At 43.6% G+C, this 26,890-nt stretch overlaps 2 protein-coding genes across 2 annotated transcripts in view; both read right to left on the reverse strand.

The window, feature by feature from the left end:
* LOC147246729 (pleckstrin homology domain-containing family G member 3) overlaps window positions 1-15,282 on the reverse strand; it is a 30,788-nt gene extending 15,506 nt beyond the window's left edge. The window contains exons 1-2 of the mRNA XM_086183104.1: window positions 15,096-15,282; window positions 9,662-9,729 (exon numbers count right to left, since the gene is read on the reverse strand). Coding sequence (XP_086039230.1) covers window positions 9,662-9,710 — 49 coding nt within the window. The 5' untranslated portion in view covers window positions 9,711-9,729; window positions 15,096-15,282. The remainder of the gene's footprint in view (window positions 1-9,661; window positions 9,730-15,095) is intronic.
* A 3,302-nt stretch (window positions 15,283-18,584) lies between these two features.
* On the reverse strand, window positions 18,585-26,407 carry spint1a (serine peptidase inhibitor, Kunitz type 1 a). Its single transcript, XM_086183191.1, has 10 exons — window positions 25,653-26,407; window positions 25,074-25,231; window positions 24,831-24,972; window positions 21,971-22,138; window positions 21,624-21,668; window positions 21,325-21,456; window positions 21,159-21,209; window positions 20,810-20,980; window positions 19,700-19,759; window positions 18,585-19,591 (listed from the first exon to the last, which is right to left on the reverse strand). The coding sequence occupies exons 1-10, from the start codon at window positions 26,062-26,064 to the stop codon at window positions 19,404-19,406; spliced, it is 1,527 nt and encodes a 508-aa protein (XP_086039317.1). The 5' UTR covers window positions 26,065-26,407; the 3' UTR covers window positions 18,585-19,403.
* Between the last annotated feature and the right edge of the window lie 483 nt (window positions 26,408-26,890).

The following is a 26,890-nucleotide window of genomic DNA, read 5'->3' on the forward strand; positions in this document are numbered from 1 at the left end:
CTTTTAAAAAAGTCAGTGGTCTGGAACTTTTGAGTAAATATATTCTGCACATGCTCCAGTTACGTTGAGCAGACTACCATTCAGAAATGAATAAAAGGCTGTTCAGAAGAGGAGTTCCACTCGCTGGCTGAGACAACAAGAGGTTTCACAGTAAAAGCTCAAATCATTACTGACATAGCCTAATTACAAAGCTGCATATTCTTTGGAAAACCAAGCCATTTCCTCTTGTTCTCCGGACTGCTGACGGCCTAACCTTGGAAAAACAGAGAGCGGGAAAAACTGATGAGATGAAAAAAGAAAAAAAAAATGGAAAAAATCCAGGAGGTTTGTTTATATGACTTTATTGGGCTACATTTAAATTTAAGAGAAATGGAATCCATATTCTGTTTCACATCCTTCCTGGCCAGATGGGGAATTTTCCTAAATATATGAAGTCATGGCGGTGTGAGAATGGCGTACTGAGTGGCCACTGTGCAGAGAGCTCCATTTCCTGAAGCATTTGAGGGGCAAAGAGGTCAAAACCATTTTGCCAAGAGGTTCTGTCATGTAATTTGACTTCAGACTAATAAACTGGATTGCATGAGGCACACTCGATCATTAAGCAAAACATTAAGTGAAATGATTCAGGTAAAGGGTACTGCCAAGAGGGGATGGGGAGCATAATTTGCTGTTGATAGCCCACAGATGTTGCTTGAAATACACTCCACTGCTCCACGACTGACAAGTGCAGGCATATACAGTATAAGTTCATTGGATGTGCATCATCAGTCTGCAGCCCACGTCTGATGACACAAAACGTATGCTCAATCGAGAGAGTATTCAGGCTGATGGATGTACTAACACACTTGACTCATCTCCCATGTACCCTCCGTGGAATGAATTATGCTTAAGAAGCCGAATATTTCACATAAGAACATGGAAATCACTCAAAAACAGTGATTTATGACATTTGGAAAATTGTTTGACATGACAGCTGGATGATGAGGTTCAAACTACCTTCCAGTTTCTTCAAACACACACACACACACACACACACACACACACACACACACACACCCCCCCTCTGGCACCCTCAAACTTTCCATGAGTCACTACTGAGCTCATGAGGATCTCGTTCATGCTGCACTACTCGCTCTGCGATCCACAGCAAGACGTCCAAACAACACAGTTCCCATACGAAACCTCACTGGGAGAAATAGATGAGCTGGCAAGCAGGAGCTGACCACTAGAGAAAACTCTGTTTACGCTCCGTGACAAATCACAGGGTTGATGGTGTAAAGGGAGTGTAGTGGTGAGCTATTACACTTACTAAACCGCAATGAATTAGAACGAGGCATCTGCTTCCTTTGCCCCTCCTGCCTTTACTTTTGGTTTTTCAGCTCTGGCAGATGAAGCTGGCTTCCTCCTCGCTTCTCTTCCTCCCACCCAATATTCCTCTGTAATAAAGCTGCAGATTGTAGTGGACGCCAAGTCAAAGGGAGGAGAGGGACCAGCACAATGAAGGCTACAGACTAAATGAACACCACATTGGCACTGTTTTGTCACTCTGAGGAGCCAAGGGCTGAAATCCATCACAGACAAATGTGAATATTTGCCAGTGATTTTTCTCTCCTCTCAACATACGAAATAATTAACACCATTATCACAGAGACAGCACAGATGAGTGTCTGGTCCTCCTCGGAGCTAAAGTCTCTGCAGCATCTGCAAACATTTCTCAGAAATCTCTGAGGGATCTGCAGCCACAGCGGCCAGGCCGTGCCCACTTCTGTGCCACCGTGTTGTCAGATGTGGACAAATGCAAACTGCCTGGTATTAAATGAATCCTTAAATTTAGTCTAAAACATGCAGTGAAGGCATAAAAGTGGATAAAAGAAGAGAGCATAGCTAGCCAGTGACGTCAGCTGTTGGTTTGTGGACTTGTGTTTTGAACCCTGAAGTTTGGCATTTTTGGCAGACAGATCCTGGTTTTCAGGAACCGTCAGCTGTGGTGGAGCGTCTCTATCTGGACTGGACTCAACACCATCATTGTGGCCACTTGACAATCCCAAGATATCCACGCCATAAAGCACTACTTTATTGTCTACTTCACTCTCAATGGGACTATAATTTAGAAAATTAACATTGTGCTTTATTGAAGGCTTGAAACAAGTGGCTGAGACCATGACCTCATTATGAAATTGTTGGCTGAGGTAATAAATCAAGTGAGAAGACTTTTATACAATCTGACCTCTTATTCTTGTTCCCTGCTGGCTATTATTAAGAATGAAAGTTGAGGGTACTTCCTCGTGTGTGTTTATCTTGTCCAGTATCCATGTATCCTCTGCATGGTGTCATATTTGAAATTTGATCAATTTGTCTGTACTTTACAATCACTGCATTCCATCTTGTTGATTTCCTAAGTTTGACAGATGTCTCCTTGATGAAAAGTTATGATTGGACACATTGACGAACCGTCTTCTCACTTCCAATTTTTCCCCACTTCAAGTAAAACTGTTCAAAACAAGCACGGCTCTCTTAACCGCTTCAGCACCAAATCATCATGGTTATCATCATCTTTTTTTTTTTGAAGGAAAAAAAGCTCTTGGAATTCTAACCTTCATGGACAAAATGCCAGAGGTGTTTTTCAATAACTGGGGGGGAAAAAAGTCTCTAAGACTACCGACAAGTAAAAGTTCAGTACAAAAATGTACTCGTGTTTAAAAAACAACAACCCTTGTCTGTGTTTACAGCACAGCAATGACTGTTCTTTAAGGAACAACCGTCCTGTAAACACTGGAACAGGAGGTATTTTTCAAATGTCTAAAAATGCCACCTGGCAGAATAATTAGAAAGGTGAACAGAGCCAGGAAAAGTCTGCGCTTCCTGCATCTGTCACGTGCCCTAAGACTTTGACCAGAATTTACATATTTAAATTTACTCACAACAACTCACTCTCTTGCGTGCTCTTTCCTTCAAAACAGCTCACTGGACTGACCTGTTAAATTATATCTTACGCAGCAGCGTTGTGGAGACAGTGTCGCTCAGTTAAATATACGGTCCACAACAAAAATGTCCATTTAAGCCGTAGATTTTCACATTCATTCACACTCTACAATTTCACAAAGTATACGCTCTAAACCAAACACTCTCCTTTGTTTAAGCACTGCAGTCCTACAGCGTTAACTCGCAGATAAAACCATTAACCAGGTCAAGGCTACAGAAAGAGAATAGTATTGGACTAGATTTCAGACAGACCCTTAACCCTAATCACTCAAACCAGTTTCTCAAAGTCTGGTCTGTCTCAGTGAAAACACCTTTAGTCGTACACGGTGGCACAGAGACGATGTGATACTTCATGGATTACATGCGATCAGCTGTACATGAACAGATTAGTAATGTTACTAGAAAAATGCCTGGAATTCAAATAACAACTACAACAACAACAAATCTCCCAACACTTCATTGTGATTCTTTGAATTCCAGTTTCCTGGCCGTTAAGCCGAGGTTAACATTTACAGACAAAGGCGTGCTAATGCTGCAAGCATGACCTTCCCCTTTCTTTTGTTGCGTCGCTGAAACCAAATCCCCTGGACAGTAGTTCTCTTTAATTTAGTTCTACTAATACAACGAGATACCGTGTATATTTTTGTGACTACACAAGGGTTTCAACTGCCGGTTCAGGGCCGCTCACATGATGAGAAAGTGCATGCTTCAGTCTGATGCGTCGCTGAAGGGCTCAGTGAGTAATCAGTCTAGAACTAATAATGTAAAGTCTACACTTGTTCCCATTTAAGTCAGAGCTTATCATACAGCTAACAAAGCAGACAGTTCATAAACTGTTCCGTCTCTGACATCACGGTTGCATGACTGACATGTGGCTCCTAATAAGGAGGTGCCAGAGATGAGCAGAAACACTGAAATGAATACTCCAGCACCTGGTTATTAACTTTTCTTTAAGGCACAGGAATGACAGAAATGATCCCCATCTGTTTGACTTTGCTGCTTTGTGGGACACAAAGAATTCCTTTATATAGAAGATTTTCTAGCACAACAATTTTTAGCTTGCCTGCTTAATAGAAGAGACATCTCAGCAGGAGCCACGAATGTTCTAATCCACTGACATGAGCTGGCACATATCGGAGCAGCAAATATTTCCACATAAATAATAGCATGTTCTCGGGAGGAACGATAAGCCACGGCATGTAGCTATGACGTTTGTTGTTGGTTGCAAAATCCTGTGATGATACGTTTTCTCATCACTTCTAGTGAACCAGCCTCAGCGCAGATGCGTGATTCCACACCTGTCCTTTCTCCACCATCTGTTTATGTGCCTGGCTTCAACACAAACGCAAAGGTAAATCAAGCCAGATGCAAACTAAGGATTTCACTTATGTTAGGTTTGGAAAGATTTCTTTACCCCCCACAAAGATGATCATAGCACTGTAATTCAATCATTATAATGAGGCAGTCCTTGCGTACCTGTACGAACAGCGCCGAAAATGAAATTCATCCACTAAACTGTGAAGCCTGAGAAGACAAGGTGTCAAAGTCCAGGTCGCCTGCCTCCAATCCTTCCACCAGACTCTTATTATGATGAATGATGAGTGAGCACCACATTTGGTGGAGAGCTTCCCGGCAAGACACACCTTTATGGTGATTTGTTGCTGATCATACTAGGACCCCAAGTCAAGCTTCATTCAACGTTGAAGCATGCAATGGCACATGAGTCAATAAACCCGAGCTTCTGCTGAATTTTCTTCTGCACCATCCCGTCTGACCTTTGGAATGTTGTTTTCTAATCAAATCAGGGGCAAAGAAACAGGAACAGCATGGCCCAAGTCAATGGACAGCATGCAAATCCTACTTCTGAGCGTGACTTCAAGTCAGAAGGACTTGCTCCTGACAGCTGGTTACAGAGGCCAATCAGAAGCACCTCGTCTCCTCTAAACTATTCGCTACCGTGGGCAAGCCTGTCAGCTACATCAGTGTCGAGCATTTTTCTAAGCATAGAAAATAAATATTAGAAGTAAAAGTGATGACACTGACGTCCCATTATCCAACAGGGGAAAAAAAACATGCCCTTGCTTGCAACGTTAGCAGCCCGTCACAAAGCCGCTCCTGCTTGATTCACACTGACTCATTCGTCAGTCTGCGATGAATTTGAAGCCAGTGGACAGTGAATCACATCTGAAGTCACCTTGTGATATTCCTCACACCTCTCACACGCAAGTGCATGATCCATGATAGTAAAAGTGTAATATTTTGTTATAATGTTTTAATGCTCACATTAAAAGCATCTGTGGAGATAATAACTTACTCCACAGGAATCTGGCTCTGTCAAACGCCATTTCTATACCTTTAACAGAAATCACTTTAACAAGCGTCTGCAGCGACTGAGGTCCTTTCAATAAACTTCATCGGCTGGAGCACATTCTTGCGGTCTTTCCATCTGTTTCCCTTTACTGTCCCTGAAAAGAGTGATTATTTAGTGGAGATTCCCACCAGCCATAACGACAACTTTCACTTCCCACATTAAAGCATGAAACAAGGTAGAAAATACTTCTTCCTGGTTGGCTGATTTGTAAGGTCATTCACAGGCAAGGAAAATAAACCCCTTATCTTTCTGAGCCAAAGACACAGTGTGGGACCCTGATTTCCTTATTGGTTAAAGACAGAATCATGTTTTGTGCCACATCTCTTAGCCCCTCCACCACACTTTGAACTTCCTCCTTCAACACCCCCCCAAAACAAACTCTCAGCTCCTCCCCCAGTGGTTGTCGGGAGACAGGGAAGTAGTTATTTACTGAGCCGTATGGGAAAAACTCCTCCCCACCTGGTAATGGCGAATGGCTGCCCAGGGGGCAAGGAGGCACAAGCATGGAGGGCGTTTGACCATTATCAAACAGCATGAGTCAAAAAAAAACCTGGTGATTAGACGCTGAGCCTGATGGCCTGGACTGATTCCTTATCCCTTGATGGAAAGAATTTAGGTCACTTGAAGGAATTTCTGCTTTGCACAGCCTTTATGTGCAGACGTAACATTTTGTTTAAACTACACCTGCCTTTTTTTTTTCCCACAAGGACATTTAAATGCCATGTTAATAATTAGCTTTAAGGTGGGTAAATAAACAGAGGCTGAGCACACGCACATGCACACACTGAACCTGCATTCCACGCTGACAGTCAAGGTCAAACTGCTGTGCCGGGAAGCTCGAGGAATTCTGGTGTTTAAAAGTAAAAACTAACTGCGCTTTGTTCAGTCTGTGACATTCACTCATTTACCGGGTAGCGTTAATCATCCTGACATTTTTGTAAACTGTGACATTTTTTAGATTCCAGAAATGATTGAGTACAAAGTATTGATTACCTATAAAATCTGGACAGAATCTGGTCAACGTCTTCAAAACAATATCTATCTTTTTTTCAATCTAAAATATTCAACATTGAGAGGTCAAATGTAGGATGGAAGGAAGAATTAAAGAGTGTCACGTTTCAAAGAGGGAGACTTGTCAAAGAACTAAAAGGACTTCTTAAAAAGCTCATATTTAATCCTATAAACATCTCTTGTGCTCGACCCAGGCTCTTAGAGGATCCAGCCGTGCCAACTGACCTCAGTGTATAGGCATGTGATGATCCACTTAGAACCCCCCTCCCCACTACCCCCCCCCCCCCCCCCCCCCCAAGCCCTTCAGGCACAAGCACACAACCAGGCCTCGGATCCATTCAAAATTCCCATTTCCTCCGGACAACACACAGCATCTGGGCCTGATGGAGGCCAGAGGTGTGAGTCTATTGTTAACTTTACTACCAGTTTGTCAGTCTACAAGCACACACTGCCACCCTGTTAGCACCTCCCCAGAGTCCACACAGGCTGGTGGCGGGACAGATGTGTGAAGTGTGGAGCGGACGAGGGCTTCATTTACCTCACATCAAGCTGTTTATCTCGTGTATCCCCACAAAGGGTGTGATGATGTTTTCCAGGAACCATTCTCAACACTTCCTGCCTCACTGCACACAGACGATAGATGAGCAAAGTTGCCATTGGTAGCTAACATATTTGCCTTTTATTCAAATTACAGAAGAAAGATTAAATTTATTGGCTTAATGCAGTAATAAATCCCAAAAGTACTAATTCCATAAAGCATCCTATGCAGCGCCATTTAAAAATGGCAAGCCCATTACTCAGTTCTAACACTGTGTACTTACTTGCATCCCTTGCACGACTGCATACAAAATGTCGAGTGAATGCTAAGTGTTATGGAGGAAGCTGATACAGAGTTTTATTGATTCAAATGGGTTCCGTTAGAGGCCATCTCACAGGAACACGAAAGCAGAGAGCCTGTAACTAATGTGGGTAATCCAGCGGAAGAACTCTATAGGAGGAATGCCATTGTAGGGGGCTGTAAAATGATTTACAATGAAAGAAATTCTTCTGAGAAGAGAACCAGAGTCTGAGCCAGACAAAGAAATTAAATACAGTGAATGCAGGGTTGTATAAAGCCCACTACAATAGTGGGCATGTTATGTAAGGATTTATATCAACACAGTAGCTGAGAGTACAATGTGAAGTTTCAGAGAGTGACAGTGCGCGACTTGATAATTTTGCTGAACAGGAGCTTCACCTGAGGCTGTCTGTGATTTAACGCTACAGGCAATTAAGCAGTGAAAGAGTTCCAGTCCAGGAGCTCCATTAAGAAGCCCACTCAGAGACGCAGCCATCCCTGCCATCATCCATCTATGTGCACAAGCCAATGCCCACTGGGCTGGAAAAGCTGCAGAGAAAGGAGATCCGCCCGTCCCCCAGAACCCCTTTAATGCTATAGATTCTGCGCACACAGCGACATTCCTGCCAGGGGCAAAGAAGATCAGAGGGAGTCCTTATCTTCAGTCTCTGACGCGCAGAGATTCCACAGTGACATTGAGAATAGAGATGTAAAGATACCACACTTTCCTGACGAATGCCAATTGTGACACCTGAACTTACGTATTGCTTGACAAATAAGCCGGCATGGATGTAACATGTCATCATTGTTGTGTGATGGGTTTCGGGTTAAAACCTTTATTAAAAAAAACAAAACACAGATAGGACAGAATCGCAGTCACTGCAGCCCTCTAGACTACACCCTTGATACTGAACACGTCACTGTTTTATTGGTGGAATTTTCCGATGTGGAATATCACCACATTCCTAATGTTTGCTAGCTCCCTCCGACTAACTTTACCTACTTTGAATCGGTTCTTCTTCGCAGCTCTAAAACCGTGCATGGAAGCACAGCACATATTCTGTTTTGGAGCAGCGAAGAAGAAGAATTGATTTCCTGTATGTGATATTAGTCAGAGATGGCTGAGTGAACAGGGATGTGGCAGGGTGTCTATTCAGCATTCACACTGTAAATCATGCGGTATGAGATCAGTTCCTAGACCCGAGCACTCGCAGGTACTGTGTTTTTAGCTCGTATCTGGGACACTTCCTGGGATCATAACAACTCAACTTAAGGACAACCCTCTCGTTCTCCATCCTGTCTGCCAAGTCATGGGGCAGGTTTGGCAAGACTGGCACCAGCATGAAGCCCTGATTAACAATAACAGTCATGCCATACATTAACTACATTTCTGCCACTGCGTTGTAAATATAGTCATATCACCCAACAGTACTTTGATCAGAAATACTTGATTTACGTTGGATTCCACAGAGAGAGCCTGCCGCTAAACTAGTCAATGCACCTTTTGTTCATCTTTCTGACCCTCAAGAGCAACCAGAGCTGGACAGCTTCCTCCTGCCAAATGACAACATCCAATCATCATCTTGCATTGATGCGGCATTACTGGCTGCACCGCATCATCATGACCTTCCATCTACAGCTGGGGTAACTTCACTTCCTAACTGTTAAAGGGTGTTTTGTCACACCAAAAGAGGTTTTGTTACAAGACATCTGAGCTGAAAATGAGCTGTGAGTATGTCTAGGTAGGCCAGAGTGGCCTTTTGATGAAATGGAGAGACAAATTTTCCTGAGGGTGGCACAAGTCTCCCCAAGCCAAAAGCCTCTTCTGGCCGAAGCTGAACAGAAAGGACAGGCGCAGAGGAAAAAAGGGAACCATTGACACATGGGTAATCTTCAGCCAAGAGGAAGCCCTGCGCCAAATGTGCTCAGTGGAGAGGAGAGGAGGTGTGGGGGTTGAGGGACAGAACAGGCAAACAGATACAAAGAGGCCCTGTGTCAAGGCTGGGGCTTCAGCGCTGTAGATAACGAACACTAAAACAATATGTAATTTGACTGGCCCCCAGCACACAAGGTCAGCACTACTGGACAGGCTGGCCATCTTAGCCGTCTGTGATTCTGACATGTTTTGGTTTGATGTGCAAGTCCACCAATGTTTCAGCTGTATCGGGGGGGGGGGGGGGGGGGGGTTGGCCAAGCTCCACAGCCACACAAAGAGCCTCTCTGCCAGCCAGGACTGTAGGAGGAGAGTTCATTGCGCTCTCAGTTCTCCCTCTTTATATTTCCTCTATTGTTCCACTTCCAGCATTTTTTCCATTTACTTCTCCTGCGTTATGTTGGTGCACTGTCCTGAGTAACCAGATATAGCAGCAGGAATATGAAAAGCTCTGTGCCACTGGTAAACTCATTGGCAGCTATAATAAGAGCCAGGGCTGTAACAAATATTACTCCAGTGATCTTACCTTCCCCCATTGGGCCCTGGTGGAGAGCAGAATGGGACCCCTCTGGCATGGCACTCAGGCCTGTGGAGCTGACAAAACAAAACATAAAGGGTCAAAGAGGGCCTTGAAGCATATAAATCACTGCAGTGTTGATCTTTCTCAGTGTGTTCTTCTTATAAAACATTCTGACTGCAAGTTAGTCTCATTTTTTTGTCAAGTAACACAAGCTTCTTTTACCAGCCGACTGAAGCCAGGAGAGCTCGCGACAGTCTAAAGGTCTTACTGTATATAAAGGAGGAAATTCCTCCCATTCCCCCGCTCACTGCTCTGGGGTAACTCTTGCCAGCCACTGAGCAATGTAAAGTATAGCCAGGGTGAGGTATGCAGGCACAACTGTGATATGAGCTCATGGCTAATCGGGAGAGAAAGAGCACGCGAGGATGACATGACAGCACTACCCCTCAGCAGGAAGCGACGCTGAAGAGTTTCAGCAGCTACAAAGCAAATGTGAGAAGATTCGAGATAGAGGCTGACTAATTAGTTTATCTGATTTTTTTTTGTACATTTATCAGAATCTTTTTTTTTTTTTTTTAAATGCAATTGCCAACAAACAAAACTTTTATTTAAAAATGTGCTACTCTGGCGCTGCTGCGGGCTCTCTTTCTCTTGATTTTTACTCCATAAAACTTCAGGGAGCAATTTGATCCATTGTGCTAATGGGAGCTCCGCGCACTTCTTGATTTAAGACAACGCTGAAAACTTACCTCCCAATTACACGTGCTTAAAAGCAGAACACAATCTTCTGTTGGGGATTGTGTTATTCTGAAAGTTATATGCATACGTGTATCGGCTAAAAATATTGGTTATCTGTCTCCTTGATTACTAATAATCAGTACCGGCCCCGAAAAAAAAAAATATATAGGTCAGTCCACGATTTGAGAAACTCTAGACGCTATTTCAGCTGGTCTTTATGTTCCATTAAATTGCAACGTAACTTAAAACCAGCATTTCAATTTCTCACGAATGCTTGGTATGTAACATGACATGTCAAGAAAAGAATGTAACGGGTTACTCAAGCACAAAAAATACCATTCGACATAAATCTGCCCTGTTTTTAAAGATTACTTAAGTGCTCCAGATAAATCTTTGGTACATCAAAACAAGACTCATTATTGCGGTCCACTGAGATTACACGTTCACCCTTGGTGGCATGCATTTTTCTAATCCCTCATGCCAGGCTGTGGTGCTTTTAATCATGAGGTGCGTCGCCACACAGCCACTGTGCTGCCGGTTTCTCACTGCCTCTCTGCCTCCTTGCAGCAAATTAACATGGACGGCTGTGCATGAGAACTTGTCTCCCTGTGATTCCTGGTGAGCCTCCGGCCTTTTAAACATCACATTCTTGGGCCAGCTAGATCAGAGGAGCAGGAATTATTCGGGGATTAGGATGGGCATTGTTCCTACTGCACTGGCTGGCCACTGTGCCGAGCTGACAGCCAGGCCAGCCGAGGCCAAAGTGAGCCCACTGCCAGGTTTGCCAATTAAGATGTGCAGGAATGCAAGAAGAAACGTCAGAGCTGGACCTGCACACTAAGACCAGTGCTTCACTGCTGCTGCTGCTGCAGCCTGGGCTCAACAAAAGCTTGACTTTGTTAAACTGGACTAAAAAAAAAAAAAAAAAAAAAAAAAAGATCTGCAGCTAAACCTGTTTTTTTACATCCTTAAAGCATGAATCTTGAACATTTAAGAGATATTTTCATGATTCAAAATTCAGCAATCATGTCAAAATCACGGTTAAAACCTTGAACATGGATCTGACCCCATTAATCCTGCATCCTGGGATAACAAATGACTCAAGACACGATAGGTCAATGCAGTGCTGCCACAATGACATTCTTCACAAATGAGGCCTCTTCAAATGGCCTTCCACCAAGCTGGGCCAATTGAGTTTCAAGTAGTGGGTTAGTTCTCGTCACCAACAGAAGTGGTCTTCATGTATGGGAGGACAGACTTTGAACCTGTCTCAGTGAGGAGCGAACTCATAAAATCCTCTGATAATCCCACCTCCTCTGACCTCTGCGCTAACCTCGCTTAATTACCAGACCTAAACTATGCTAATCTGTCTTCAGTCACATAGAAGAGGCCAGACTAGAAATAATAGCTCGAAACTTATCGTATACATCCGCGGGTCTAAAAAATGTTGTTATAATGCCTGTAGGTGTAGAGATACCGTCTGGGTGGAGAAAGTACGACATTTTTAAAAACATCTAACAGGACAAAGCAAATCAGTGCAGCCCGCAATCTTAACACATCTGGACAGAATTCAACAATCGTAACTCATTAACTTCCATCGCGTGTTTGCTGACATATGGAAATTCCAAATCTTTCTTTTGCTAGGGAGGGAACACGGCCAAATTTAAAATCCTAAAGAAAACACAACATGAGGGCCAACATTCACGCTAAGCTGGCCACCTGTGCTTGAACGAGCGAGCTGCTATTTCACCCAAATGGAGAGCATTTGGTTCCCACAGCTGATGACTGCATTACCCGCAGCGTGAACCTCCTGCATGGGAATCCACAATTTGCCCTTTAATAGAAGACAGATGCAAGCGGAGCCAATCTGATGGTTATTAAAAAGAAAAGAGCTGCTATGGATCACTTCTTCAGATGGGCTGATAAACTTCCTTGTTCCTCTAATCGCTTGGCTTTACACTGATCCGAAGCCTGAATTCCTTTCTTTAAATCACAACAAACTGGTGACTGAAGGGGACAGATGCCGGCCAAGATAGAGCACTCATGCGAATAAAGCGGAAATTTATACCGAGTCATTGCCGCTAATGTGTTAAAGGCCTCATTCACTGAAGAAAGACCTTTAAAGAAAAAGGGTCTTTGGGGGATGATGAACATCAGGAGCTTTTTTTTTTACTGGAGCGAAGTGAAACCGGTGAACGTGTCTACGAAGGAAGCCGGAGGAAATTGAGACTTCTGCTCTCTCCGTCGCCTCAGGAAGGGATGCAGACGGCATCGCCAGGCCGCTATCGCCTCAAGATTCTGTATTTTTAGCTGCAGCGCTAATTGGATAGCAAGACTTCTGCCAGTCCATGCTCCAGTTAATGTTGCATATAATTAATGACGTGCAGGTTGATTACAAATAAGGGCTAAAGCGGCGTTTAACGACCCAAATAGACTTTCCCTGGTGCAGAACATTTTGATGAGACCAGAAGTTAAAAATAGCCCGGAGAATTCCTGCTGCCCTGCTCTCTCACAGTTGGAGACCCACTGCATCACGTTGCCTTCACCGTGTGCCCCAACATGGCCCAGGGGAGCCCAGAAGTATGACATAAGCCCCCTGGGATGTCTTCAGTCAGACATGGTGGAGCGAGTTTCTTTCAGACACCATCAGTCACGACGGATGTTTACATTCAGAGCAAATAAAAATCCAACCTGGCATGGTGAGCCTGCAGCGTCCTACTGGCTAACTTTATTATTTCAGCTCTGGTGTTGTGTTTATCTTGCAGGACCTCTCTCTTACCCCGTCTTCCCTCACAGAACATACCCTGATAAACAGCCTTTCTATGTGTGCCCTCTTTCCCACATTACTCTTGCGGGCCTTAAGAAACTAACAGCTTTCCATTCACTGCGGGAAACAATAAACCCCTGACAGTCTCTCTTCATCTCAATCAAATCCACAGTTTCAACAAAAGCTAACCCGTTACTTCCCACAGCCTCTTATTTTTAGTCCACGGCATTTTGGAGTTTTTTTGTATTTTTGCCACGATGGGGCAATAAGTGATCCATCCCAATTAACACCCGCAAAAACACAGGGAAGCGCTTGGCCCACACTGTGCACCCGCATCAAAAATAGCCCTTAATGGGAGAATAATCACTCCCTGCTGTGGTGAAAGAGGAGAAATTCTCACCTCCCCACCAATGACCTGTGACCACAGGATGTAGCCTGTGAAACGCGTACCTGGCAAGTTGGGCTGACGTGCCACCTTATTTGGCAAAAGACGTGTGAAGACTTCCAGTGCTGAAATCATGAGCTCAAGGCAATGGAGGGTCAGTGGTTGTATATTAGATCCTGCAGTGCTTCGGGGGGGGGGGGGGGCTGGGTTGCTGGTTTCAGTCTTCACATGGCCTCTGATCTTTAAAAAAATAAAAAAAAGGTGCATATTTGTAGGACCAGCAGCTGCCTGTCTAAAAACAAAAACACAGTCTGAACTCCCCCTGGGTGTCTGGAATGCTAAATCACTTACGGCATTCACTCTTCACCTCACATACAAACACATCGTTGTCAAGTTTGACGCTGACCTTTACCTCTCGCGGTGTAACCCTACCTGGAACTTGCAAAGTCTGCAACTTTTGAGTTTCTGGTGTGGTCCTGAAGCGGCATCAGCACTGACTCGAACTAAAATAGAAGTCCACTTCTGGAATATTCGGACGCAAACGGTCAAAGTCAGAGGGGCTCCACGGCTGAAACCACCCTCGCATTCTGCAGGTCTGGTAATTTTATCACAGCTGCAGCATACCAAGACTCTGGAAGAAGGAAATAAGTGCCAGCTCTGAGATCCAAGATACACTTGAGCCAGTCTCCTGTCTGGACCACCTTGAAGAAAGCGCTTTTAACAGCATTGTGGCAACATTTATCTGAAATGATGATTGTCTGAAAGGTCAAGTGAGGTCGTAGATGGAACTTTTCACTGGCGGTAACTAATTGATTTTTGTCCTATTCTTCTTCAACAGCTGGTCAGTGACCTATGAAGAAGCTGCCTTTAGATGGTGTCTCACTAGGGTGCTCATTAGAAGATAACAATTGCTGGGGGGGGGGGGGGGGGTAAATATGGGCACCGCAGGGGGGGATTGTGGGGGGGTGCAGGGAAGAGGAAGTGATTCAGATGGACCGAGTTGGAGGCTAGTAAATCTCCCATCAGTGCTTAAGAGGAAAAAAATACATTCTGACCAAAGGTCACTCGACTGAAAGTGCTTCCTTTCATAGACAAACATCACTTATCTTCCTGAAACTCCCGCCCCCATCCAGGCTTTCCAAACTTCTTCGTGGTTGTGAAATTATTCGAGAGGCATCTAAAGTCTTGGTGAAAAGTCTGCCAGTCAAAGGCGGAGGAGCTGATTACTGGAATGCGCTCCAGTGTGTATTGTTGGGACTACGTGACCCCGAAGAGGACGCACTTGGCCGGATTCGTGCACGGGCAGATGTTTAGTAACACTGCTGCGATTTGAGCTGCGTTTCATGCATTTGTTCCACTCAAACTGAGCAACAGTAAACCACGCTGGAAACGACAGCTCAAGTCAAAGCTGAAGAAAAACAAACAAACAAACAAACAAACACGGGATTAATATGGACACAGTAACAGAGGAGAACCCGCTTTTAAATGCAGATTATTGGCCGTGGGAGCTAAAAGTTAGCCAGGATTTGATAAAAGTTGTTAAAACGTACCGAACTCGCCAACTTTCCTTCCAACGACTCTTGCCAGAAGCTGAACTTTTTTCCCGGGTAGTTTCTCGGTGAGAGTATCAGTGTTATTCCGTCAGTTTCTTATTTTCACATGTTAAAAGTCGTTCTCTTTCTCTTTTCTCTCACACACGCACTCGTACGCACACACACTCCAACATCCCTCAGCAGGTCGACCGCTCGTACTGCGTCCGATTGGCAAGCGCAGCTACATCCTTGAAGAGCGGCGGCGACGCATTCAGAGCCTGCTGGAATCGTAGGAAACGTCAGCTTCCCTGCAGGTGCGCTGCCCAAAGGTTCTATGAAGGAAGTCTGACAAAGTAGTAAAAAGGAAGACAAGTTCACTTATGGTTTGAAGCGATAGTTTCATATAAACCTTTATGGAATTACTGTTTAGCGTTGCAAAGAAATATTAAACAAAAAGAATCTAATTTTTTAGAAGAGATTTTATATTTATCTGTGTATGTCTTTTTAAGAGCAAAGTAACAGAGTTTAAACATCAAATATTGAAATGAACACCGCTCTCTTAATTTACAATTTCTTTCAACAAATTGATGACAAACGATAAAAAATGTTGACGAACGGCGCACTCACCCCGTGATTTCCTACTTTCCGTGGAACTGTGAATGCATCAGAGGACCGCCTGCTTTTGACAGGCCAGTGTCTGTTTCTTACATCTTAACATCTGGTCTAAAACCTCTGCCTGAATGTTTGTGTATCCCTTTTTTGTTGTGTTACGTGGCTACAGTGTGTTATTATCATTTTTTATTTACCTATGTTTTTTTTCTGTCCGATGTTGCTCTTTTTAATCCTTATTCATGTACTGAAACCTGATCCTAGTGTACTAGATACCTTTGCCAGATTGTGTTAACCCCCCCCCCCCCCCAAAAAAAACCCATGTAGTCTGGTAGTGCTGTTTGCATGTAAAGTAACTTGGTGCGTTTACTTATCAAATATGAGTAAATGTTTCTGTAAACTTTCACTTCACTCATCTGTACGGCCACCAAATGTTTTGTTGTAAGACATCAGAATCAAATCACACATCAGATAAAAATCAGCCACAGGGACAATTTACTGCTGAGTGATTATTTTTGACTTCTGTCGCATATTCATGCTACTTTTGAGCTAAATATCAAGATACTCCTCCAACCCCCCGGATGGTTTGTTCGCATGCATAAAAGCACTGCTGGCTCCAGATGTTGCTCTTTCTACAACATCTCTGCTTTCACACATGGAATATGTGCCAGTGGCAGGCTTGTGAAAACAGACAAAACATATTGGAGCCGCGCCTCTTACATTTATGAGGGTCAGGTCAGCTGAAAGGTTGGCACACAAAAGATGGCTCGGGCGAATCAATTGAGCGGGTGACGATTTATGTGAGGCTGATGAATTGGAAAAGGCTCAGCTCTCCTCCTCCCGTGCGGGATGTGGAGGAAAACAATATACTTGGTGGCTTTAGTGAAGGAGTTCACATGTTGTGAAATGCAGCTGTCATTGTTTTATACACAAGTGTCTGATGGAGTGACCCCCCCCCCCCCACACACACACACACACACGCACACATTCAGGAGTTTACATAAATTGTATAAAGTAGAAGAGAAGCGCTCCAAATTATTCTAAGTAGACCAAAAAACTAATTAAAACCGTTGATTGTGTTCATGTTGAAGATTCCAATAATCCAATGTCGCCATCTGCTGGTGAGAATCTGTAGGATCGGCGTTGATGAGAGAGGTTGTTTCCCATGAAACCTATAAATAAGAGAGGACTTTGTCTCAATATGTCAGATTAATATTTGAAAACTATCAGAAACTATGAGGGGAAAAAGTCTAATATCAGTAAGATGGGTTTATTATTTATGTTTACTCAGTGGCAATTTTTACAGTGGACGTGGAGTCACTTTAGTGTCAGGGGGCATTTACACTGCAGACGTTACATTTCCAGTCATTTAACTGAACACCAACCTAAGAGTCAAACTGATGTTATTGTGCGTTTTAAAATCAAATAAATTGCAACTGTCTCTAATTAATTGATGACAACAAGCCGGAAGGTTTTTGATCATCTGACAGACTGAAGGGGTCGTTGCGTATTTTGCAGCGGTAAATTCACTAAGTGCAGTTTTGCATAAGAGCAATACAACTGCAATGAAATGTGCATATATGTTTAAACTGTGGTGCCGTCTCAGATGAGTATATTTTTTACTTTTTAATCCAAACGGCAATGCCTTGCAAATCGGCAGCTGCAGTGAAGCATTCTGGGATTTCGTTCGGAATGTTTCTTAGACTGTACTATGGGTTTATTGACATTCCCTCCAATTAATTACACACATCCACACATCCAGCGGTGCTTTCATGGGGGTGGGGGTGCGGTTCAGGTTCTGGGGCCCTCGGTGTGGGGTTGGAGGCTCAGGGCATGGTCTCCTGTCTTCCTGCTGGGGCTCCATCTGCTGTGGAGGGGATTAGGCCTCTGGATTGATGGCAAGACAATGAGCTTATGATATGTGTCACATGAGTGAGTATGGTCCTGGCTGGGCCTCCGGTCGACCAACTCTCTCACATTTGTGGTAGGCGCTATGCCAAGGCTGGCGGGAGGCAGGCTTCAAGCTGAGAAGTTGAGAATTGTTAGTCATTAGAGAGAGACGTACATTTCCGTCAAGCACTTAAACTTTTAAATAGGTTAACGTTCACCTAATTATGACCTGATGGGGTCAAAATTCAAGTGGCAGGAACTGAAGATGAAGAATAGTGCAAGAAATTATAAGATATACTTTTGGACTGTTTCCTTAAGTCATACTTTTCCCCAGAAAATTGTATTTTACCTTTTAAGTAGCTGCGAAGACATTTTTTTCCACCACCGCATCGCTTCCTTTTGACTCCAGAGTGCAACAGAGGAAGCCATGTAAATATTTATGAAGCCTAATTATGCATGGCTGGCTCTTTCTGCATTCTGGAGCCACAAAGAAATGATGTGTGGAGTGGAAAAACGTCTTTGTGAGCCCAAAGAACCTATTTATGAGTACTTAAAGGCAAAAATAAAACATTTTTTAGGTGAAGTATGCTTTAGAGTTGTTTCAGCGGCATCGTAATTACTCTCTAGCAGGATTATGGAAAAACCACTGGCGTGACTTTCATGCAACTAGGTGGAAAGGTGTGGTGCCGGCCAAAGATTAACCCACACAGTTTTGGAGCTGATGCGCGAGATCGTTTTTCCTTGCTGACTTTAAATAAAATTGTGAGGCGGGGCCTTCACCAACTACATGTTATACATCTCAAAACACAGTAGATGGTAGTAAAGTTCAATAACGACTACTAGATGCTAGAATTTCCAGTTTTCAAGTGTACTTCTGGCTGTTTTATCCGTGCAGGTAATTAGAAGTCATAATGAAGGACAACGAGGCAAAGAGTTTTAAACTTGAAAGGGTTCGTGATCAACAAGCTGGCCTCCGTAGCAACACAAGACAAACTCCAAGAGTTTTCAGTTCAAATTTTTATTTAGTATAAACATGATACTGTTTATGTGAAAGGAAACTACGTCAAGTGATATATACAAAGGTTTATTACACGAAACGTTATTCAAACGCATTATTCATCGGCAATGCTTACTGAGGTGGTGAAGTCATTTCTATGCATCACGAAAAAATACTTTTAAACAAATCTGTGATAAAATAACTTCCTCAAATAAAAGAGTACTTTCTAAACAAAAAAAACATCTAAAATTATGTACATTATTCATGTATGTAAAATGGAAGTAACAAAGGTGCAAAGGATGGAGGAAGTTGGTTAGCCAGGGTTCTGGAGACTGAGGGTGACATCACATCTGTTTAATTTCCCAGAAGTCGGTTTTGAGAGTCCACGCTGAAGTGACAGCGGCATGGACCTCAAGTGAATCGAGTTGTTCACTGCGGAATGTTTGTATGAATTTAAACGGATCAGAAAGGGAAGAATGTGAATGGCAGGGGGGGGGGGTTACATACTAAATATCATCAGATCTCTTCAAGCGAAGGTTGTTCGCTCTCATCCTGAGTACAAATGTTAGCAAACGTCTGTGTTTAAAAGGGCGCAGCATTTAAAATAACCCTCAAAATGGAAAAAAACAAAAACAAACAGTAATTGATTCACCTCTCAAGACATCTTGTCTGCTGTGTACATTTCCTTTAAAAACTGTCTGCACAAAGTAAAAACCGCTCCCCGCCTGAGGACGTCAGTTCCTCCCTCGTCAGTCCGAGTTCACCAGTAAACGACGCGCTCTGGTGTCGTTCGCCACATGGCTAAAGCTCAAAGGTTACGCTGAGGCGGGTCAGATGGGCTTGGTGGTGCTGTTGTAGACCAGATGCTCTCTGTCCTCTAGTGAGGTGACGGGGACGTTATTGACGGGGACACGGTGGTGCTGTGAACTCTTCCTCTTTCCCTTCAGGAGGCAGTACACCAGGACGCCCAGGAGGATAACAATGGTTATACCCAGGAGAGCAGCTATGGCTATAATACCTGCGAGGTACACGAAGAAATTAAGGTTTTAAAACATGAGAAAATCATATTGCTGACCCACTGGTTTATCACGTTAGTTTAATTTGAACAACAACAACAAAATCATACCTGTCTGGCTTTCAGAGACTCTGCGCTCAAACTCCTCCTTTCTTGCAAATACGTCTTTTTCTAATATAAAAGGAAAAGCAAATTTAATCCTGAAAAACTGATTTTTTTTTTTTGAAGGTGACAACAGAAAATCTGACACAGATTTAAGCATCAGCTGAATATTTGTGCACTCAGTGGATTTGCAGAAACTTTAGTCATGTTCAACATCCCATGTGCCTTTCAGCTGTTAAGGGCTGGTTGTTAATTGTCTGTCTGATGAGGGGAAAGTAGTTAATAGTTGGCTCATCAGAAAGCTGGAAACTATGGCAACTACAGTGAGAATCAGTGCAGCTGTGGAGCGTAAAGCCAAGGTGAGGATTTAGAAAGACCAGAATCTTTGATAAACACAAGGCTCAACTACAACGAATCCCAGGGGGACGTAAATATAAGATTCTACACTGGAACATCACAAAAACCACCACATAAGCCCACGCTCTTGGAAACCAATTGCCCACATTCTGCATAGATCAGCGCTACTTGTGTTGTCTTGGTCCGTTTGTACCCTTTGTGATTGCTTGCTGCTGCATACATGAAGAATACGCAGCTTAAAGGTCAAAAGAGGTCCCCGAAGACAGATGTCCCTTGAAATTAAACACTGGCAGCAGAAGGAATTTGACTGAAAAAGTCCTTTTAAGACCCATTAAAAATCTGTTTTGTGTGTGTGTGTGTGTGTGTGTGTGTGTGTGCGTGCCACCATCAGTGATAGTTGATTTGAAAACAATCAGAGGTCACAGCCTGAGGAGATAGAAAATCCTGGCAACACTCGCAAAGCAATTGCTAACCCAAACAAGACTGTTGCATCAATAAAAAAGATCATGTCAAATAAAACGGGACAAATGGATTTGACTGGAAAATCACCGGTGGGGGTGGGGTGTGTGTGTGTGTGTGTGTGTGTGTGTGTGTGTGCCCATCTTCATGCTGAACCTAATCACTCTTGTGTCTGAGATGATGTTTTACAAGGTTAAATCACATAAGGTTTTAATCTAAATGGACGTTATCCAAAAAAACAAAACAAAACAAAAACAACCCAACCAAAAACAAGGAGCAAATCTCCATCAAACGCCCACCCACCTGTTACGCCGTGACAGCTTTTCATACAATAATCCCTGGAGTCAAATCTGTTCTCATTTCCCAGACAGCCTCCATAGTTGAAGCGGAAACATTCCTGTTTGATGGGGTTGTAGTACCACTTAGTGAGACTGTCCCTGCAGTTCCCAGTGTCGGGAAGCTCTGTGCAGCGCACTGGGAACAATGAACGAGCAGAGGGAGTGAGACTGTAGTTGGTAGTTGACTATTAACACACAACAAGCACTGGTTTAACCTTTAAAACAAGAATCTTGTTTTAAAGGTTAAGACAAGAATCTTGGCGGCAAACATCATCTTCACGGCCAGATATTCGGAAAGGTCAAAGCTAAATCACCTTTTTGTTCATCCAGTGGCAAGTTAAGCAGAATCTGAAAGTTGTCGTTCACTGAGGAAATAGAAAAGACATTCGAGTTTAGGATGTTGTCCAAGGAAAGATTTCATTTGTTTAAAAAAAAAAATAAAATAAAATCACACCAAGTTTTGTCACAGTCACCACTCACAGTTCTGGCAATTCTGCTCATCCGAGCCGTCGCTGCATTGTGGGGTGGCGTCACACTCCAGGCCGGGGTCCAAACAGCATTGATTGGCGCAGGTGAACTGTTCCTGGGTGCACGCAACTCCACATTTTTCCTCTACGGGACACAAACCAAGACATGGTCAACCAGAGCTTAGCGACAGTACAGATTTAGAAACTATTTTAGATTTTACTCATTTTGAAAGTTTCTCTTTTCTGCGACGAGAAACAATTTTGCCAGAAGGTCAAATACAAACTATCTCACCAACACCTGAAGGTACATACCTGCAGGGGACGGAACAGGAAGCCCTCTACCAGAGCCTCGCTTCTCTGCAAGAAAAATAACCAATAATCATACATTCAGTATCCTAGAATAACTTTTCTTGAGGATCTTTTAGATGTTGCCGCATTCATGTTGTCGCTGGAAAAGTGTTGTAATGATGGAAAACAGAAAATCCAGCAACAGAAATTCAAGTTGTCACCGTTTTCATTTTCAAATGAAATCGCATACAAACAGCATATTTTAAAAAGGGCCCAGCACAACATGCACGGTTGACAAATGTCCAACGCAGTATTCAAAATGTTCATGATGTTGCTAAAAACTCAGGTATAAAAGCACAGCAGCGTGATACCTGTGCCATAGCAGGCGTTGGTGCACTCGTCCTTGGACAGGTAGTTGTTCAGGTTTTCCCTGCAGCCCCCAAACATGAACTTCTCACAGGTCTCTGAGGCGGCGTTGTAGTGCCAGCGGGGGAAAGATCCGCGACACGGGCCGATCTTCTTGGGAGCCATGCAGTGATCTGGTGGGGATAAGAATGAAGGATATAATGACTCACTGTTGCTTTGCTAGCACTTCCTGATATTCAGACTAACAACCCGACCGCGGCTCCGTACGTCATCTCTCCATTACTGTGACTGTAAATGTACACGGACAAAACCACAGGACGCGAGATCGCTATTCTTTTCAATTAATTCAATAGAGTTTTTTTGTTTTCCCCTGTTCAAAGCACACGTTCCCATTATTGTGAGACATTTTGGAAGTTTGACATTCGATGCGAATCGTTTGTTTGCCTTCAGTGACATCAAACCGCAGACAACCTGAGCGATGTTGTATGAGACACATCCGTGGGCAAACATGAAAAAATAAACTGTTGCAAAAAGAAAATGCAAAGAAAAGATAAAATTTGGGGGGGGGGGGTAACTGCCGCAAATTTTTAACAATAATCTCAGGGAGGGAGAGTCCAGACGTCCGGTTTAAGGAAAGTCTGAGTTCATTCACATCGAGATGACAAAAACTTGAGGTTTTCAATTCTAGAAAGAGAAGTAAACTCGAGTGTCTTTGGTGACTGAGGGTCTTACTAGGGAAGTGGCTTGTTGGGGGGGGGGGGGCATTTAGCAGCTTTATATCACATCAGAACTTATATTGATATAAGCCCCGAAAAAACAAGTACCAGACAGGCTCTGATGTCATAAGAGTGGTTTGATTAGTGGCAAGACAAATACAGTTCAGAGAAACGGCTGACAAATGACATCATCAAGCTGTGAGGGATCAAAGTTTCCTTCTGTGCTCAACACACCAACCTTCTTCTGCTACGTCTCCTACAGAAATGTGCGTTTGAACGCAGCAGAGGAGCTCCACAGAAACAAAGCCGTTACTGTCACAAATCTGTACGCCAGTTTGACCAAACACAAACAGTCTCACAGTCTTAAATGCGGTTTTGTCTGCACGTCTTATTTTTTGGGTGTCTGTTTATGAGTAGACAGATAATTACACTTACACGCACACACACACACACACACACACACACACACACACACTCAAGTATTTGTCTTGTGAAATGAAATACAAGCGAGAAGATGTGGTGTGTTATTTGGGGAATTAAAACTGAGGCGTCATCTCTCCGTGGTCAACGCTGCTTATAGTCACCTGCAGTTGTGTTACATTCTGTTAGAAGGAACCGGAATTTTACCAGACTGTTGACTGGTGCTAAGAGCTAGAAGCTACACTAGAAGCTATTCGCCTGTTTCCACTGTAGTTTATTTAACTGGCGTTCATGGACGAGTTGAATCACTGTACAATTGTGTCGCTAATCTGCAGTACTGACATGTAGGATCGCCGCCAGCCTCGTGCGCACTCACACTCCGCCGGCGCTTGTTCCAGACTCCATTCAGGACACATGCTGTTAATGGGTAATGCCAGTGAAATGCCACAATGCTCTCTCTGGGTTGTCTAACCAACCTTGAACGTGCAAATGCAGACCAGGGGAGAGGAAAAGGCCGTCTGCGTTTAAAACCCTTAAAGATCCGTTCCAATCAATCAATAGAAGAGAAGGATCACCAGGGTGAGTGAGTGTTCTTGTTTGTGAAACCCAAGCTAAAACCAGACGGACAGGTTTTCGTTGAGTCGGGGGGTGGAGAGAGTGGGAAGGTGGCAGGGGAGTGATAAAAAAAAACACACACACACACACACACACACAACAACCGCTCTACTCACTTCCGTTTTCCTAAGAACTCCAGATGCAAACATGCAGCAACAAGAGACCTTTGAAGGAAGTGACCTGGATACTTGATGTGACACCAGGTGTAACATTTAACTACCCGCTGTTCCGTGAGGTTCCTCATTCAGTCTCTCCCACACAAATCCCCTAAACAAGAGCTTTTTTTTTTTTTTTTTTAAATCTCTTTATCTTCTTTCTATTTCGTCATTCTGGCTGCAGGAATTAAGTCAGCGTGTCTGGACAGGTTTTATCGCGACTAAAACGAAAAGGTTCCCTCGTGTGACAACTTCCTAACAGTTAAGGAATATCTCATTTGAGTCGTTATAAAAATTGGAGCAGATGTGGAAAGCAGAAGTAAGTGATAAACCTTGTGAAAGAAATGAACCGATTGAGGGAAGGTACGGAGAAAAGGGGCGTCAACGCAGCGTCTCTGCTTTGTTCCCACGTCAAACTAAAGGCTGGTGGCTCTGAATAAGCCAAAAGAAATGGCAACACATTCTGACGACATGTGACTCACGTTAAGCACTGAAACTCAACCTTAAGTAATAAATCTGTGTGAGCCAGATACCAAATGCCGATCATTAAATCTTAATTTATAAGCCGCATGTGCAATGTGACGGACTCAACAAAGCAGAACTGGAAAATTTAAATTTCTCTTTATTTTTTTTCCATGTAAAAATGTCAAACATTTCCTGGTTCCAGGCTCTTAAATATCAGAATTAGCTGCTTTTTTGTGATGGAAAATGATTGTTATTTAGAACAAAGACTTGGGGAGTTTTACAATTTTCTTGATATTCCCTGGATTGAAGAGGGGTTTTAATAGAAAGTAAATTTCCAGATGATTTAACTGATCAATGTTAGCTGCAGCCTTTCAACAAAGCAACTGAATCGGACTACGATCAGTGTTTGTTGTGAGTGAGTACACTGGAACTGTAGTGACAAGTCACTCTTTTGCAAAGTTTTGCTCTAATCTGAATGCAGTTTATGTACTCACGCTCCGACTGCTCGGGTGTCAGGACCAAGATGGTGACTTTGGTGGAATCTGACTGGCCCACGGTGTCGGTGACCGTCAGCTGGAACTTGTATATCCCGGACGTCAGATTTGACACAATAATCTGGTCTTTAAAGGCGGATTTCTGCATAGCACAGACAGGGAAAACAACAACAATGACACATTTACACACGCACATTCTCGTTGACTCCAGCAGGCTGTGAGCGTGAACATCTCGCTACCCACCTCAATGACAGCATTCGGAAACCCGCTAATCATCTGCCAGTGGTAGGACACGATCCCGATGTCATCTTTGCTCTCTATGCCATTCAGGGTCACACTGTCCTGAGGTTGGACCACCCGGTCCTGCCCTCCGTTGGCCACTGGTGGACGGTCAGTTTCAACTGCAATGACACCACAGAATCAGTGCATGGATGTACGTATATTACATGAATACAACATCTACAGTCATTAGAGCAGAGCTGAGATCAGTTGCGACACATGGGGAGGCTGAAACAGAAACCAAAGACTTCCCCAGGGGCCATCATGACTTGTGTCAACATGCTCAAGTGACGGTTTCTGCCCCAACTGTGCGGCCTCGCAGATCCCCAGCACGAAGACTTCCAACTCCCCCACAACATCGGGGGAGAGGAGACACTGCTCATGAGTAAATGGCCCCTAAAAACAACTGATTTATTAATTCAACAAAAATGAACTATTGTGGTTTAACAGAAACAAAACCGATGTTCACCACAAGAGTGAATCTAGGATCACCTGACCTCCATATGAATGTGTGTGAGTGTGTGTCGCGATTGGTGGTCTTACTTGGCGGTACATTCACTTCCAGGTAACTCTCATAAACAGATTCCAGGATGTAATTGAGGAATCCTTTCTTCCTGACAAACCGACAGGCGTATTTCTTCTTGTAGAGACAATCGAACAGGAAGCAGGACTTGATCGAGCCCTCATCAGCTCCTCTCTCCATGAAGGCGACGTTGCACTTCGGGTTCTTGCAGCAGGCCACCACGCAGTCCTTGTACCTGCCCAGCTGAGGGGAGGAAATAAAGGTCGCCCCGTCGTTTACGGACTCATCCGCATCGAGGACAAAGTCTTCCTGACCCTTCTGAAACGAGGCCATACATTTCTCTCCGAAGTCCTGGCCAGCCGCGGAGGTTAGAAATAAAACTAGAGAAAGTAGCGCAGACGCTCGGAGTGGCTCTTTTAAATTGGAATTCATAATAATAAGAAACAGTCCTGTAAAAACAAATGCGCTTAAGTTGTGTTGAAAAAGCAAAAAATCCTGAAAATCACCTGCTAAAACGACGAGAAAATAATCTTCTAGATATATTTCTGTAGTGTTCAGGCCCGCAAAGAGAACACACACGCGTTACCTTCCTTCAAAAGATCAGGGACTTCCTCTTAAAATGATTATTAAAAAAAAAAAAAAACCCAAAACGGACAGTCGAACCACAAACACTTCCTTTTGAAACTGATTCGCAATTGTGGAACTTAACCTTACACTCGCTGGTTTGATGTCGACAAAACCTGTGCGAATGACGACACAACCCAGATGACTCACTCACCTGAGGGACACAGGAAGTGAAATTCCACTCCTCAGATGCCACTCCCTGCTGCTGCTGCTGCTGTTATGACACAGACTGCTGGCCCTAAACAAAAAAACACACCGAGCGAGTGTGTGTGTCTGTGTGTGTGTGTGTGTGTGTGTGTGTGTGTGTGTGTGTGTGTGTGTGTGAGTGTGTGTGTGTGAGAGAGAGAGAGAGAGAGAGACAAAGAGAGAGAGCGAGATAGCTAGAGAGAGAGAACACTAATGTAAAGCACTATTGTAATAAAGTCATGCAGACGTGCCAAACTGGAGTAGTTTCTTGCAGAACTGGACAGTAAAGTTTATTTTACATTCAGTTTCACATTCGTTCATTGGCCCAAATATTGACTTATAAGCATAATTAAGGTTTTGTTTTTTGTTTTTTTAAACCCAAATATTTTCGTGTTTAAAACACAATTAAAAAGAATTGCCATGCCAGTAATTACTTTTGAATACCATT

Source organism: Aulostomus chinensis, chromosome 17 (genome assembly GCF_037954235.1).
Source record: "Aulostomus chinensis isolate RoL2024-O1b breed Wild chromosome 17, RoL_Achi_v1.0, whole genome shotgun sequence".
NCBI classification, from domain to species: domain Eukaryota; kingdom Metazoa; phylum Chordata; class Actinopteri; order Syngnathiformes; family Aulostomidae; genus Aulostomus; species Aulostomus chinensis.